General features: G+C 47.9%; 1 protein-coding gene across 3 annotated transcripts in view; it reads left to right on the forward strand.

The window, feature by feature from the left end:
- Nucleotides 1–2,933: 2,933 nt before the first annotated feature.
- Nucleotides 2,934–15,418, forward strand: part of luc7l3 (LUC7-like 3 pre-mRNA splicing factor) — a 66,134-nt gene continuing 53,649 nt past the window's right edge. For all 3 annotated transcript variants that reach the window (XR_010977593.1, XM_068058610.1, XM_068058611.1), the window contains exons 1-2: nucleotides 2,934–3,080; nucleotides 12,199–12,265. Coding sequence is in view for 2 of the 3 variants with exons in the window: in XM_068058610.1 (XP_067914711.1) it covers nucleotides 2,982–3,080; nucleotides 12,199–12,265 (166 nt within the window). In the remaining variant the exon portion in view is untranslated. The remainder of the gene's footprint in view (nucleotides 3,081–12,198; nucleotides 12,266–15,418) is intronic.

The raw sequence follows: 15,418 nt of genomic DNA on the forward strand, positions 1-15,418 counted from the left end.
TGAGGGGGATGAATTAGTGAGGGTGAGGGGGATCATTTAGTGAGAATGAGGGGGATGAGTTAGTCTGTTGGTGAGGGGGATGAGTTAGTTAGTGAGGGTGATGTGTTAGTGAGGGGATGGGTTAGTGAGGGGGATGTGTTAGTGAGGGTGAGGGGGATAAGTTAGTGAGGGTGAGGGGGCTAAGTTAGTGAGGGTGAGGGGATGAGTTAGAGAAGGTGAGGAGGAATTGTTTCTGAGGGTGTGGAGGATGTGTTAGTGAGGGTGAGGGGGATGTGTTAGTGAGTTAGTCAGGTTGAGGGGGTTGAGTGAAGAAGGGTTAGGGGGATGAGTTGGTTAATTAGTGAGGGTAGGGGATGAGTTAGTGAGGGACAGGGGGTTGATTTAGTGAGTTGGTGAAGGGGTTGAGTTGGTGAGGGTGAGAAGGATGAGGTTAGTGAGTTACTGAGAGTGAGGGGATGAGTTAGTGAGGGTGAGGGGGTTGAATTAGTGAGTTGGTGAGTGTGAAGGTGATGTGTTAGTGAGGGTGAGGGGGATGAGTTGGTGTGGGTGGGAGGGATGAGTTAGTGAGGGTGAGGGGGCTAAGCTAGTGAGTTATTGAGGGTGAGGGGCATGAGATATTGAGAGTGAGGGGGATGTGTTAGTGAGAGTGAGGGGTTAGTGAGGGTGATGAGTTAGTGAGGGTGCGGGGGGGAGTTAGTGTATTAGTGAGGGTGAGGGGAATCATTTAGTGAGCATGAGGGGGATGAGTTAGTGACTTAGTGAGGGTGATGAATTGGTAAGAGTGAGAGGTTGAGTTAGTGAGGGTGAGGGGAATGAGTTAGTGAGGGCGAGGGGGTTGAATTAGTGAGTTGGTGAGGGGGATGTGTTAGTGAGGGTGATGCGTTGGTGTGGGTGAGGGCCATGAGTTAGTGAGGGTGAGGGAGTTGAATAGTGAGTTGGTGAGGGGATTTAGAATTAGAATTAGAATATTACAGTGCAGTACAGGCCCTTCGGACCTCGATGTTGCGCCGACCTGTGAAACCATCTGACCTACACCATTTTCATCCATATGTCTATCCAATGACCACTTAAATGCCCTTAAAGTTGGCGAGTCTACTACTGTTGCAGGCAGGGCGTTCTACGCCCCTACTACTCTCTGAGTATAGAAACTACCTCTGACATCTGTCCTATATCTATCACCCCTCAACTTAAAGCTATGTCCCCTCGTGTTTGCCATCACCATCCGAGGAAAAAGACTCTCATTATCCACCCTATCTAACCCTCTGATTATCTTATATGTCTCTATTAAGTCACCTCTCCTCCTCCTTCTCTCCAATGAAAACAACCTCAAGTCCCTCAGCCTTTCCTCGTAAGACCTTCCCTCCATACCAGGCAACATCCTAGTAAATCTCCTCTGCACCCTTTCCATAGCTTCCACATCCTTCCTATAATGCGGTGACCAGAACTGCACGCAATACTCCAGGTGCAGTCTCACCAGAGTTTTGTACAGCTGCAGCATGACCTCGTGGCTCCGAAACTCGATCCCCCTACTAATAAAAGCTAACACACCATATGCCTTCTTAACAGCCCTATTAACCTGGGTAGCAACTTTCAGGGATTTATGCACCTGGACACCAAGATCTCTCTGTTAGTGAGGGTGAGGGTGATGGATTGGTGAGGGGGATGAGTTGGTGAGGGGGATGAGTTAGTGAGGGTGATGAGTTGGTGAGCGTGAGGGGGATGTGTTACTGAGGGTGAGAGGATGAGTTAGTGGGTTAGTGAGGGTGATGAATTAGTGAGGGTCAGGGGGATGAGTTAGTGAGGGTGATGAATTAGTGAGGGTGAGGGGATGAGTTAGTTGGTTAGTGAGGGTGATGGGGATGAGTTAGTGAGGATGAGGGGGAACAGTTAGTGAGGGTGAGGGGATGGGTTAGTGATGGTGAGGGGGCTGAGTTAGTGAGGGTGAGGGGGATGTGTTAGTGAGGGTGAAGGGATGAGTTAGAGAGGGTGAGGGGGATGTGTTAGTGAGTTATTCAGGGTGAGGGGGATGAGTTAGTTAATTTAGTGAGGGTAGAGGATGAGTTAGTAAGGGTGATGAGTTAGTGAGTTGGTGAGGGGGATGAGGTAGTGAGGGTGGGGGGATGAGTTAGTGAGGGTGAGGAGGATGAGTTAGTAAGGGTGATGAGATAGTGAGTTGGTGAGGGGGATGAGGTAGTGAGGGTGGGGGGATGAGTTAGTGAGGGTGAGGGGGATGGGTTAGTGAGGGTGAGGGGAATCATTTTGTGAGCGTGAGGGGGATGAGCTAGTGACTTAGTGAGGGTGAGGGGGTTGAGTTAGTGAGGGTGAGGTTAGTGAGTTCGTGAAGGTGGGGGGATTACTTAGTGAGGGTGAGGGGGTTGAGTTAGTGAGTGTGAGGGGATTGTGTGGGTGAGGGGGATGAGCTAGTGAGGGTGAGAGGATTGTGTGAGTGAGGTAGGGAGGATGAGGTAGTGAGGGTAAAGGGGTTGTGAGGGTAAGGGGGATGAGTTTGAGCTAGTGAGGGTAAAGGGGTTGTGAGGGTAAGGGGGATGAGTTTGAGCTAGTGAGGGTAAAGGGGTTGTGAGGGTAAGGGGGATGAGTTTGAGCTAGTGAGGGGGATGAGTTTGAGCTAGTGAGGGCAAAGGGGTTGTGAGGGTAAGGGGGATGAGTTTGAGCTAGTGAGGGGGATGAGTTTGAGCTAGTGAGGGCAAAGGGGTTGTGAGGGTAAGGGGGATGAGTTTGAGCTAGTGAGGGGGATGAGTTTGAGCTAGTGAGGGGGATGAGTTTGAGCTAGTGAGGGGATTGTTAGGGTCAGGTAATGGTGGTGAGGGTGAGATGGTAAATGATTAATTACCACGTGACCAGGCGGCGAGCGGGAATGTGGGCTGGAGCGCGGTGCATTGTGGGAGTGTCCCTCCCGCTGGTGCATTGTGGGATTGACCGTCTATTGCCGCCATTTTGTGGAGCGCGGGCCCGGAGGCAGGATGCTGTCGAACGCGCAGCTGCTGGATGAGCTGATGGGTCGGGACCGCAACCTGGCCCCGGACGAGAAGCGGCAGAACGTCCGCTGGGATGATGAGAGCGTGAGTCGCGGGGCCCAGCTTCTCGGGGAGGGGTGGCAGCCGCTCCGTGAGGTCGCGCTGGGGCCTAGGGCCCGGGCAGTGCAGCCTGCGGCCCATCAGACCCCAATTCCCCGGCTTAAACCCCTTGCGGAGGGCAGGGTCATGGGGTAGAGAACGGCGAGACTCTCAGTGGAACTATGAAACAAAGAAGTTGTACTGATTCAGATTCAGCGAGGCTGCAGGAGGGGTGGCAAAGCCTCTTTCCCAGTCCATCCCCCTCCCCTGGATCTTTCCCTCACCCCCCTCCGCTTGTCTGTGCCCACCATCCTGTTCCCCCCCCGTCCCTCTCCCTCTGCAGGAATGCAGCCCACGTACCAAGGTCGTTCCCCTGAGCGTCCAGGACCCGCTACCAGAGTTTAACAGCTCCTATAGATATCTCAGCAGAACCGAATGCTCGTGTACGTCTTGGTGCGTATCGAGTTAGACCATTCTTCCTTATTGGTTTACAGGGCCAAGTGGGAAGAATGCCGTGTCAGACCTGTCCTAGGATCCATGGTGAACAAGGCAGATTGTTGACCCATTAGTGGCCTGGTACATGGAGATAGATTAACTCCTGGCTCAGACTCTACCACACTGGGTTCACTTGGAGCTGATGGGTGGCTTCCCTGTGTTTCCCTTCCCGAGCCATCGATAGTCACGAGTTGATTGTTAGGAGGCTACAGCCATGGATCTCAGACAGTCTTGCTTTACTCCGCAAGTTCCATTGGGAATTTGAGGAAAATAAACTACCTGCTAGAGAATGCACTGACTCATTCATAAAATGAACCTCTCAGGATTCAGAAACTTCAGTTTCTGTTCTTAATGAGAATTTCTGTAGGGAATATTGAATGATTGTTACAATTTTTGGAAAGGGGAAGGGTTTTGGTATTTCCTTATTAATAAAATCACAGCATCCAACTGATTTTAATATAAGTCCACAAAAGTAAATAGGGGGCTGCAGTTTTGTTACTTTTCACCTAATTATATATGAATTAGGAGCAGGAGTAGGCCGCTTGGCCCCTCGAGCCTGCTCTGCCATTCAATAAGATCATGGCTGATCTGATTATAACCTTGACTCCACATTCCCGCCTAGTCCCTTTCAGGCAGTGAGTTCCAGACCCCCACCACCGTCTGGGTGAAAAAGTTTTTCCTCATCTCCCCTTTAATTTTTCTACCAATCACTTTTAATCTATGCACCCTCGTCACTGTCCTCTCTGCTAAGGTGAATAGACCCTTCATCTGCACTCTATCCAAAACCCTTAAAATTTTGTATATTTCAATCAGATCTCCCCTCACCCTTCTCTGTTCCAAGGAGAACAGCCCCAGCCTATCCAATCTTTCCTCATATTTGCATTTTTCCAGTCCTGGCAACATCTTTGTATATCTCCTCTCTCTTTCTGTAATAGGTGACTAGAACTGCACACAGTACTTAAGTTGTGGCCTAACCAATGAGTTATACAGTTCCAGCATAACCGCCCTGTTCTTATATTCTAAACCTCGGCTAATTAATGGAAGGATTCCATATGCCTTCTTAACCACCTTAATGACCAGTCCTGCTACCTTCAGGGATCTGTGGACATTCACTCCAAGGTCCCTCACTTCCTCTACACGTCTCAGCATTTTCCTGTTAATCGTTTATTCCTTTGCCTTGTTTGACCTTCCCAAATGCATCACCTCACACTTCTCCAGGTTGAATTCCATTTGCCACTTTTCTGCCCATCTGACCAAATCATCAATATCTCCCTGTAGCCTACAGCTATCCTCCTCGCTATCTACTACACGGCCAATCTTTGTGTCGTCTGCAAACTTCTTGATCATGCCCCCTACATTTATATCCAAATCGTTAATATATACCACAAAAAGCAGGGTACCCAGTACTGAGCCCTGTGGAACACCACTGGAAACAACTCTCCAGTCACTAAAACATCCGTCAGCAATTACCCTTTGTTTCCTGCCACTGAGCCAATTTTGTATCCACCTTGCTGCATTTCCCTGGATCCCATGGGATTTAATTTTTTAACCAGTCTGCCATCTGGGACCTTGTCAAAAGCCTTGCTAAAATCCATGTAGACCACATCAACTGCACTACCCTCATTAATCCTCCTTGTTACTTCAGAAAATTTAATCAAGTTGGTCAATCAAGATCTTCCCTTAAATCCATACTGACGATCCTTGATTAATTTGTGCCTTTCTAAGTGACAGTTTACCCTGTCTCAGAATAGATTCCAATAATTTGCCCACTACTGAGGTTAGACTGACTGGCCTGTAATTATTCAGTCTTTCCTTTGCTCCCTTTTTAAACAGCGGTACAATGTTAGCAATTCTCCAATCCTTCAGCACCGCACCTGTATCCAGTGAGGACTGGAAAATGGTCAGACCTTCTGCTATTTCCTCTCCTTTTAACAGTCTCGGGTATATTTCATCTGGCCCTGGTGATTTTTCAACTTTCAAGGATGCTAATCCCATTAACACTTTCTCTTTCCCTATGTTTATCACATCCAGTACTTCATACTTCTTCTTAACTGTAATATCTGCATCATCGCCCTCTTTTGTGAAGACAGACGCAAAGTATTAATTCAGAACCATACCAGCATCTTCCGCCCCTCCACATAGGTTACCTTTTTGGTCTTTTATGGGCCCTTAGTTACTCTCTCTTTACTTATCCTCTTACTCTTAATGTATTGATAAAACATCTTTAGGTTCATCTTGATTTTGCTTGCCAATATTCTTTCATACCCTCTCTTTGCTTTCCTAATTTCCTTTTTGATTTCAACCCTCCACTTTCTATACTCCTGTCAGCTTTCTGTAGTATTGAGCTCCTGGTGTCAGACATAAGCTTTCCTTTTCTGCCTTATCTCACCCTGTAAGCTCCTTGACATCCATGGGGCTCTAGATTTGGCCATCTCACCCTTTTTCTTCGTGGGAACATGTTTACTCTTAGTCCCTTCAATCTCCTCTTTGAATGCCTCCCACTGCTCTGACATTGATTTACCTTCAAGTAACTGTTTCCAGTCCACATTCCCTAAATCACTCCTCAGTTTAGTAAAATTGGCCTTGCCCCAATTGAGAACTCTAACTCCTGACCTATCTCTGTCCTTTTCCATAATTATGTTAAAACTGACTGAATTAAGATCACTACCACCAAAATGTTCTCCCACTGCCACTCCTTCCACCTGCCCAGCTTTATTTCCTAAATCCAAGTCTACAACTGCACCCTCTCTTGGACTTGCTACATACTGGGCAAAAAGGTTATCTTGAATGCACCTCAAGAATTCTGCTCCCTCAATTCCTTTCACACTAAAATGATCCCACTTAATATTGGGGTAGTTAAAATCCTCTACCATTACTTCCCTGTTGTTTTTGCACCTCTCAGATTTACCTACATATCTGCTCTTCTATCTCCCTCTGACTGTTTGGGGATCTATGGTACACTCCCAGCAGTGTGATTGCCCCTTTTTTGTTGCTTAGTTCAATCCATATGGCCTCATTTGATGAACCTTCCAACATCATCCCTCCTCACAGCTGTAATAGTTTCCTTGACCAAAATTGTCACTCCCCCTCCCTATCGTGTCTGAAAACCCTGTAACCAATTATATCATACTGCCACGTGTCTGTCTGTTCTCAACTCATCTTTATTTGATATACTTCTTGCATTGAAATAGATATCCTTGAGCACTGCCAAACACACTCTTTATTTTCTAACCTTTGTTTTCTCTGTCTTCCAGACTCATCTATTAATTTTCTGCCTTCCATTTTCATTTCTGATTTTGTCCCAAGTGAGTCTACTCTCAGGACCCATTCCTCTGCCAAACTAGTTTAAACCCTCCCCAACAGCACTAGCAAAATGTCCCGCAAGGAACTCAGTCCCTGCTCTGTACAGGTCCCATCTTCCCCCAGAGCTGGTCCCAATGTCCCAAGAATCTAAAGCCCTCCCTCCTGCATCATCTTTCCAGCCATTCTTTCATCTGTCGTCTTCTATTTCTATACTTGCGCGTGGCACTGGGAGTAATCTGGAGATTACTACTTTTGAGCTCCTGCTTGCTAATTTCTTACCTAGCTCCCTAAAATTCTGACTGCAGGACCACATCCCTCTTTCTGTCTGTCGTTGGTTCCAATGTGGACCACACTCCCCCTTCAGGATGCTCTGCAGCTGCTCAGTGACATCCTATAAACTTTATTATATTTAGGATAATTCCGGTAAATAAATCCCAATCACAAAAAGCATCCAGCTGATTTCAAAGATCTCTAGCAGTGAGGGCATTAAGTTCTTTTTCACTCTTTCTGTCACCATTGTGACAGTTTCTCTTTTGAAATATTTAGTGTTCTTGTGTCCTGCTCTTGTTCCCTCAGCTTGGTAATTGTGACCAACACTGGCTTTTAAGCAGTCGATAGAGTATGATAGCATGTGGTCTGTCGATTTACCTGCAGATTCTCCTCCTTCATCTCTGTCCCAACTGACTTTCATCTCAATATGGCAACAGTCAGGAACTGGGTGTGGGCGGTGATGAGTGTAACTTTGTTAAACAGAATATTCTGTTATCTTACAGGTCTCTCGTTAATTGAGGTTTTGTTGAGCAATTTGAAAGGATGTGACACTGCATGCTTTCAGTTTTATTCATTCATGGGATGTGGATGTCTCTGGCAAGGCCATATGAACATACAATTAGGAGCAGGAGTAGGCCACTCGGCCCCTCGAGCCTGTTGCACCATTCAATAAGATCATGGCTGATCTGATTGTAACGTCGAGTCCACATTCCCACCTACCCCTGATAACCTTTCACCCCCTTGCTTATCAAGAATCTATCTCTGCCTTAAAAATATTCAATGACTATGTTTCCACCGCCTTTTGAGGAAGAGAGTTCCAAAGACTCACGACCCTCTGAGGAAAAAAATTCTCATCTCTGTCTTAAATGGGCAACCCCTTAGTTTGAAAGAGTGAACCCTTGTTCTAGAATCTTCCACATCCTTTCCACATCCATCCTGATAAGACCCCTCGAGATCTTATATGTTTCAATCAAGTCATCTCTTACTCTTCTAAACTCCAGTGGACACAAGCTTAGCCTGTCCAATCTTTCCTCATAAGACAAACCCGCCCATTCCAGGTATTAGTCTAGTAAACCTTCTCTGAACTGCTTCAAACACATTTACATACTTAAATAAGAAGACCAGTACTGTACAAAGTACTCCAGGTATGGTCTCACCAATGCCCTTTATAACTGAAGCATAACCTCCCTGCTTTTGTATTAAATTCTCCTCACAATAAACAATAATATTCTATTAGCTTTCCTAATTACTGGCTGAACCTGTAAAGGAACCTTTTGTGATTCACGCATTAGGACACCCAGATCCCTCTGCATCTCAGAGCTCTACAATGTCTCACCATTTAGATAATATGCTGCTTTATTCTTCATGCCAAAATAGACAATTTCACATTGTCCCACATTATACTCCATTTGCGAGCTCTTTGCCCACTCACTTAACCTACCTATATCCCTTTGTAGCCTCCTTATGTCCTCTTCACAACTTACTTTCCTACCTAACTATTGGGATTGAAGGCAGACAAGTCCCCAGGGCCTGATGGCCTACATCCTAGGGTCTTAAAGGAAGTGGCATTGGAGATAATGGATCCATTGGATATAATATTGCAAAATTCCCTGGATACAGGAAAGGTTCCAGTGGATTGGAAAAAAGGGAGGGAGGCAGAAAGTAGGAAACTACGGACTGGTTAATTTAACATCTGTTGTTGGGAAATTGTTAGAATCCATTATTAAGGAAGTAGTAGGACATTCATGGGTGGCGCAGTGGTTAGCACCGCAGCCTCACAGCTCCAGCGACCCGGGTTCAATTCCGGGTACTGCCTGTGTGGAGTTTGCAAGTTCTCCCTGTGTCTGCGTGGGTTTCCTCTGGGTGCTCCGGTTTCCTCCCACATGCCAAAGACTTGCAGGTTGATAGGTAAATTGGCCATTATAAATTGCCCCTAGTATAGGTAGGTGGTAGGGAAATATAGGGACAGGTGGGGATGTGGTAGGAATATGGAATTAATGTAGGATTAGTATAAATGGGTGGTTGATGGTCGGCACAGACTCGGTGGGCCAAAGGGCCTGTTTCAGTGCTGTATCTCTAAACTAAACTAGAAAGTCAAAACGCAATCCATCAGAGTCAGCATGGTTTTATGAAGGGTAAATCGTGTTTGACTAATTTGCTAGAGTTCTTTGAAGCTGTAACCAGCAAAGTGGATGATAGGGATCCTGTAGATGTATTGTATCTGGACTTCCAGAAGACATTTGATAAGGTGCTGCACAAAAGGTTAATACACAAGGTAAGATCACATGGGGTTAGGGGCAATTTATTAGCTTGGATAGAGGATTGGCTAGCCAACAGAAAACAGAAAGTCGGGATAAATGGGTCGTTTTCTGGTTGGCAAGATGTAACTAGTGGGGTGCCACAGGGTTTGGTCCTCGGGCCCCAACTATTTACAATATATATTCATGTCTTGGATGCAGGCATAGAAGGTACTATAGCCAAATTTGCAGATGACACTAAAATAGGTGGGTAAGCAGTAAGTTGCAAGAAAGAAATAAGAAATTTACAAATGGATAGGTTAGGTGAATGGGCCAAAATTTGGCAGATGGAGTTTAACGTGGATAAGTGTGAGGTTATCCACTTTGGTCGGAAGAATAGAAAGGCAAATTATTATCTAAATGGAGAGAAACTTCAGAATGCTTCAGTGCAGAGGGATCTGGGTGTCCTCGTGCATGAATCGCAGAAAGCTAGTATGCAGTTACAGCAGGTAATAAGGAAGGCAAATGGAATTTTGGCATTTATTGCTAAAGGAATAGAATGTAAAAGTAGGGAAGTGTTGGTGCAACTGTCCAAGGCATTAGTGGAGTATTGCGTGCAGTTTTGGTCCCCTTACTTGAAGAGGGATGTAGTTACATTGGAGGCAGTTCAGAGGAAGTTCACTAGGTTGATTCCAGGGATGAGGGGTTTGTCTTATGAAGAGAGATTGAGCAGGTTAGGCCTTTACTCTCGAGAGTTTAGAAGAATGAGAGGAGATCTAATTGAGGTATATAAGATGATTAAGGGGGTTGACAAAGTAGACGTAGAGAGGATGTTTCCTCTGGTGGGGCAATCTAGAACGAGAGGTCATAGTTTTAGGATAAGGAGTAGCAGATTTAAAACCGAGATGAGGAGAAATTACTTCTCTCAAAGGGTCATGAGTCTGTGGAATTCACTACCCCAGAGTGCGGTGGATGCCGGGACAGTGAGTAAATTTAAGGAGGAGATAATAAGATTTTTTATGAGTAATGGGTTGAAGAGTTATGGAGAATGGGCATGAAAGTGGAGTTGAGGCCGAGATGAGATCAGCCGTGATCATATTGAATGGCGGAGCAGGCTCGAGGGGCTGAATTGCCTACTCCTGCTCCTCGTTCTTATGACCTTATGACCTATCTTTGGCATCAGCAAATTTAGCAACCATACCTTCGGTCCTTTCAAGTCATTTGTATAAATTGCAAAGAATTGAGGCTGCAGCACAAATCCCTGTGGCACACTACTCGATACATCTTGCTAACCAGGAAATGACCCATTTATGCCTTCATTCTGTTTCATGTTAGCTAGCCAGTTTTCTATCCATGCCAATATGTTACTGCCTACACCATGAGCTTTTATTTTCTGCAATAACCTTTGATGTGGCACCTTATCAAATGCCTTCTGGAAATCTTAAGTACAGTACATCCACGGGTTTCCCCTTCAACCACAGTACATGTAACTCTCTCAAAGAACTCCAATAAATTGGTTAAACATGATTTCCCTTTCACAAAACCATGTTGACTCTGCCTGATTACCATGAATTTTTCTAAATGCCCTGCTATAACTTCTTTAATAGCTTCTAACATTTTCCCTATGACCAATGTTAAGTTAACTGGCCTGTAGTTTCCTGCTTTCTGTCTCCCTTTTTGAATAAAGGAGTTATATTCGTTGCTTTTCAATCTAATGGAACCTTCCCCGAATCTAGGGAATTAAAAAAAATTAAACCAACACATCAACTATCTCACTAGCCACTTTTAAGACCTGAGGATGCAGTCCACCAGGACCATCATTTATTGGCCATCCCTAATTGTTCTGTGGCTGTGGTGAGTTGCTGCCTTGACTTGCTGCAGTCTTTGTGGTAAAAGGTCTCCCTTGGTTCTGTTAGGGAGGGTGTTCCTGTATTGTTACTGGGTTAAAATTCTGGAACGATGATGTAATTTCAATCAGATGGTGTGTGAGTTAGAGGGGAACTTGTAGGTTGCAAAAGTTGGGTTTAAGAGGACTTTAGAAACTATCTACCTGCGAGAGGAACTTTCTGCTCTGCTCCATTTGTCTTGATGCTGTCTGTGTCTTCAGATAACTCATGAGCCCTTTGGGAGGTGAATAACACAGGATGGGCCCTCACTCTTTTCATCCTCTCCTGAAGCACAAACCCTTGTGGTGTGGAAGGTACCCTGCAGTGCTTTGCCAAGTGGGAATGTATGAATGCTTTTCAACCAGCATCACGGCCTCTGCTCACCGTTGTCTGTTCATACTCGTTACAGCGGGGCTCACTGGGGTGATGGTCAGGAGCAGAAACCCAACACAGGAGTTCTGAGCCTGTCAACAATGCTCTATTACTGTCCTGGCTGAGATTGGCTATCTCTGCACAAACTGGGCTTTAATCCTGAATCTGTCTGGTGCAGTTGTAAACTGGGCAGTGCACACCATTAATGCCCATTGGAATGATTCATGTTCAGAACTTTTCCAGCGTTTCTCTGCCCCTGGTTTGTGTTTCCTGGAATAAATGAATGTTCTTTTCAGTACGAGCTGATTAAGGAATTGAAATTAGTCAGTCTGGAACACAGGCCTGGAGAGCAGGTTGGCTTGAGACAGTATTGCATTTTCTTTCTATTCGACACTTTAGCAACATATTGTAGGCTGTTGTGCAATTTCTGAGGAGTTCTGGATGGAGGAATGGAGAATAATCTGATGGGACTGATGTATTTGGAATGTATTTTCGGGTGGGGAGGAGTTGATGCATGTTGTAAAAGAGCATCGCTTACTGATCTGTGTCTTGTCTTTCCAGGTTTGTAAATATTTCCTGTGCGGATTCTGTCCAGCCGAGTTATTTACTAACACACGCTCTGATCTGGGTAAGAATGCTTCATTTTTAGTAACTATTTTACAATCATCCTCTTGTTCAATGTCTAGTCGTTACACTGGGGGAATGACTGTGTGGCTGGTCTGGTATTTAAAACTAGCCAGGAACCTGGTACCAGGTGAGGAGTTGGTGGAGGTGCTGCAGTGGGGTTCTGCCCTTGTAGTTAAAACAGAAAATCCTCCCCAGGGTTCCTGATTGCTATCTGGTGATTCTTGACTGCTGTGTTTAGCTCGCTGAAGCTGCAATGTGCCTTGACAGTGATGCCCCCACAGTTGAATAGACTGCTGTTGCTTGTGCCAGATGGGCATTTAGTGAGGGGTGATGAGTTGCCAGTGCTTATGGGGACTGTATGCCAGCAAGAGACAGTAACTTCAGGAGAGAGAGGGGTGAATCGGCGAGTGGAGAACTGAACCCAGTCAGTGTCAGCACCTTCAGGAGAGGAGAAACAAAAGTAGATGGAAGCTGCACTCTTTATAAAACACAGCAGCTGCTGAGTAGAATGTACTTGATGGTTTGTCAGTTGCTCCTGTGGCTGGGCAGCTGGTAAATGTATCCATGCAGTCAGTTATGAAGGCTAATGCATCGATGATCTTAAATGTGGGAGAGTATTGTGTGGCAGTTGTTCTAAACCTGTGGCTGTTTAATATTGCGACTTTGGTGACAGAGGTGGAGGTTCCCTCTCTGGTCGTGTGGCATTGCTGTGTCAATTCTGTCAGGGTACACAAGAGGTTAAAAGCCAGAAACAAAAACAAGAAATGCTGGATTCACTCAGCAGGTCTGGCAGCATCTGTGGAAAGAGAAGCAGAGTTAACGTTTCGGGTCAGTGACCCTTCTTCGGAACTTCGGAGTTCCGAAGAAGGGTCACTGACCCGAAACGTTAACTCTGCTTCTCTTTCCACAGATGCTGCCAGACCTGCTGAGTGAATCCAGCATTTCTTGTTTTTGTTTCAGATTTCCAGCATCCGCAGTATTTTGCTTTTATTTTAGGTTAAAAGCCAGCTTCACTTACAGGAAAGGAAATGTTTGTTTACTTTGATGCAATAATTGTAATCAGTTTACATGAAGCAGGTTTCAGAAAGTGGAGTCAAGCAGATGGGTAATCGAGAGTGTAAATGTCAGGAGGAGCGAAGTTAGAGGCTGCATATTTAGACGAGGAGCTGCAAACACAATTCATCCCCATTTATAGTCCCACAATCTGTCCTTATTTTGATTTCCGTGATAACTTCTTAGCTGCGCATTTCTAATGGAAATTTCCAATGTCATGTCATAATTACCCCCTTGCGCCCACTGCAAGCGGTGGAAGGAGTGACGCATTTATAGAGGTTGCATCCATTATAAATGAAGATGTCAGGTGTTATGATAGAAATTGATAGGAAGTCTGTGCAGGCCTGAAACTTTTGGTGTGTTGTGATACCAATATGTCAGTACACCAGCCATAACCATTCTCCATGCACTCAGGATGGTTGTGTATAATTACTGTAAAATTTATGTTGCATCAAGTCCTGTTCCCCTATTACCCCTGTGTTCGCTGACTGACTCCCAGTCAAACAATGCCTTGATTTTAACATTTTCATCCTTGCCCCTCCTATCTCTGTAATCTCCTCCAGCCCCACAACCCTCTGAGATATCTGCCCTCATCTAATTCTGGCCTCTTGTGTAGCCTTGATTTTAATAGCTGCACTGTTGGTGGCTGCACCTTCAATTGTCTGGGCCCTAAGCTCTGGAATTCCCTCCCTAAATTTCTCCACCTCTCGACCTTTCTTTCCTCCTTTAAGACGCTCCTGAAAAACCTCTTTGACCAATCTTGTGGTCATCTGACCTAGTATTTCCTGATGTGGCTTGGTGTCATATATTATAATGCTCCTGTGAAGCTCCTTGGGACGTTTTATTACATTAAAGGCGCTATATAAATACAAAGTGATGACTGACAACGCAGCCGGCAGCTTACGTCATCCGACTCTGCCAATATGCGCACATGTGCAGATTGGTTCCTACCCTCTGTGCATGCACTGTGTTGCGCAGTGCCAGGACTGGTTGTGCATGCGCAGATGACATCATCGCGTAACGTGGGCAGATGGTGGGCGGATCCGGCCTGGAGAGAGCAGGGATGGGGGGGAGAGGGGGGTCTGGAGAGCGGGGAGAGAGCATTGGTCGGGGGGGGGGGGACGGGGTCTGGAGAGCGGAGGCTGAGAGAGTGCGGCCGAAGACCTTGATGGTGGCGGGTGCGCACTACTCCTACTGCCCGGCCCGCCTGCCCCCTCCACTCCCCTCCCCTCCTCAGCTCGCTCCTTCCCTCCCCTCCCCGGCCCGCTCGCTCCTTCCCTCCCCTCCCCGGCCCGCTCGCTCCTTCCCTCCCCTCCCCGGCCCGCTCGCTCCTTCCCTCCCCTCCCCGGCCCGCTCGCTCCTTCCCTCCCCTCCCCGGCCCGCTCCCTCCCTCCCTCCCCTCCCCGGCCCGCTCGCTCCCTCCCTCCCCTCCCCGGCCCGCTTGCTCCCTCCCTCCCCTCCCCGGCCCCCTCCCTCCCTCCCCTCCCCGGCCCCCTCCCTCCCTCCCTCCCTCCCTCCCCTCCCCGGCCCCCTCCCTCCCTCCCCTCCCCGGCCCGCTCCCTCCCTCCCCTCCCCGGCCCGCTCCCTCCCTCCCCTCCCCGGCCCGCTCCCTCCCTCCCTCCCGGCCCGCTCCCTCCCTCCCCTCCCCTCCCCTCCCCTCCCCTCCCTCCCCTCCCCGGCCCGCTCGCTCCCTCCCCTCCCCTCCCCGGCCCGCTCGCTCCCTCCCTCCCCTCCCCGGCCCGCTCCCTCCCTCCTCCCCTCCCCGGCCCGCTCCCTCCCTCCCTCCCTCCCCGGCCCGCTCGCTCCCTCCCTCCCCTCCCCGGCCCGCTCGCTCCCTCCCTCCCCTCCCCGGCCCGCTCGCTCCCTCCCTCCCCTCCCCGGCCCGCTCGCTCCCTCCCTCCCCTCCCCGGCCCGCTCGCTCCCTCCCTCCCCTCCCCGGCCCGCTCGCTCCCTCCCTCCCCCTCCCCGGCCCGCTCCCTCCCTCCCTCCCCTCCCCGGCCCGCTCCCTCCCTCCCTCCCCTGCCCCGGCCCGCTCCCTCCCTCCCTCCCCTCCCCGGCCCGCTCCCTCCCTCCCTCCCCTCCCCGGCCCGCTCCCTCCCTC

Source organism: Heterodontus francisci, chromosome 26 (assembly GCF_036365525.1).
Source record: "Heterodontus francisci isolate sHetFra1 chromosome 26, sHetFra1.hap1, whole genome shotgun sequence".
NCBI lineage: Eukaryota > Metazoa > Chordata > Chondrichthyes > Heterodontiformes > Heterodontidae > Heterodontus > Heterodontus francisci.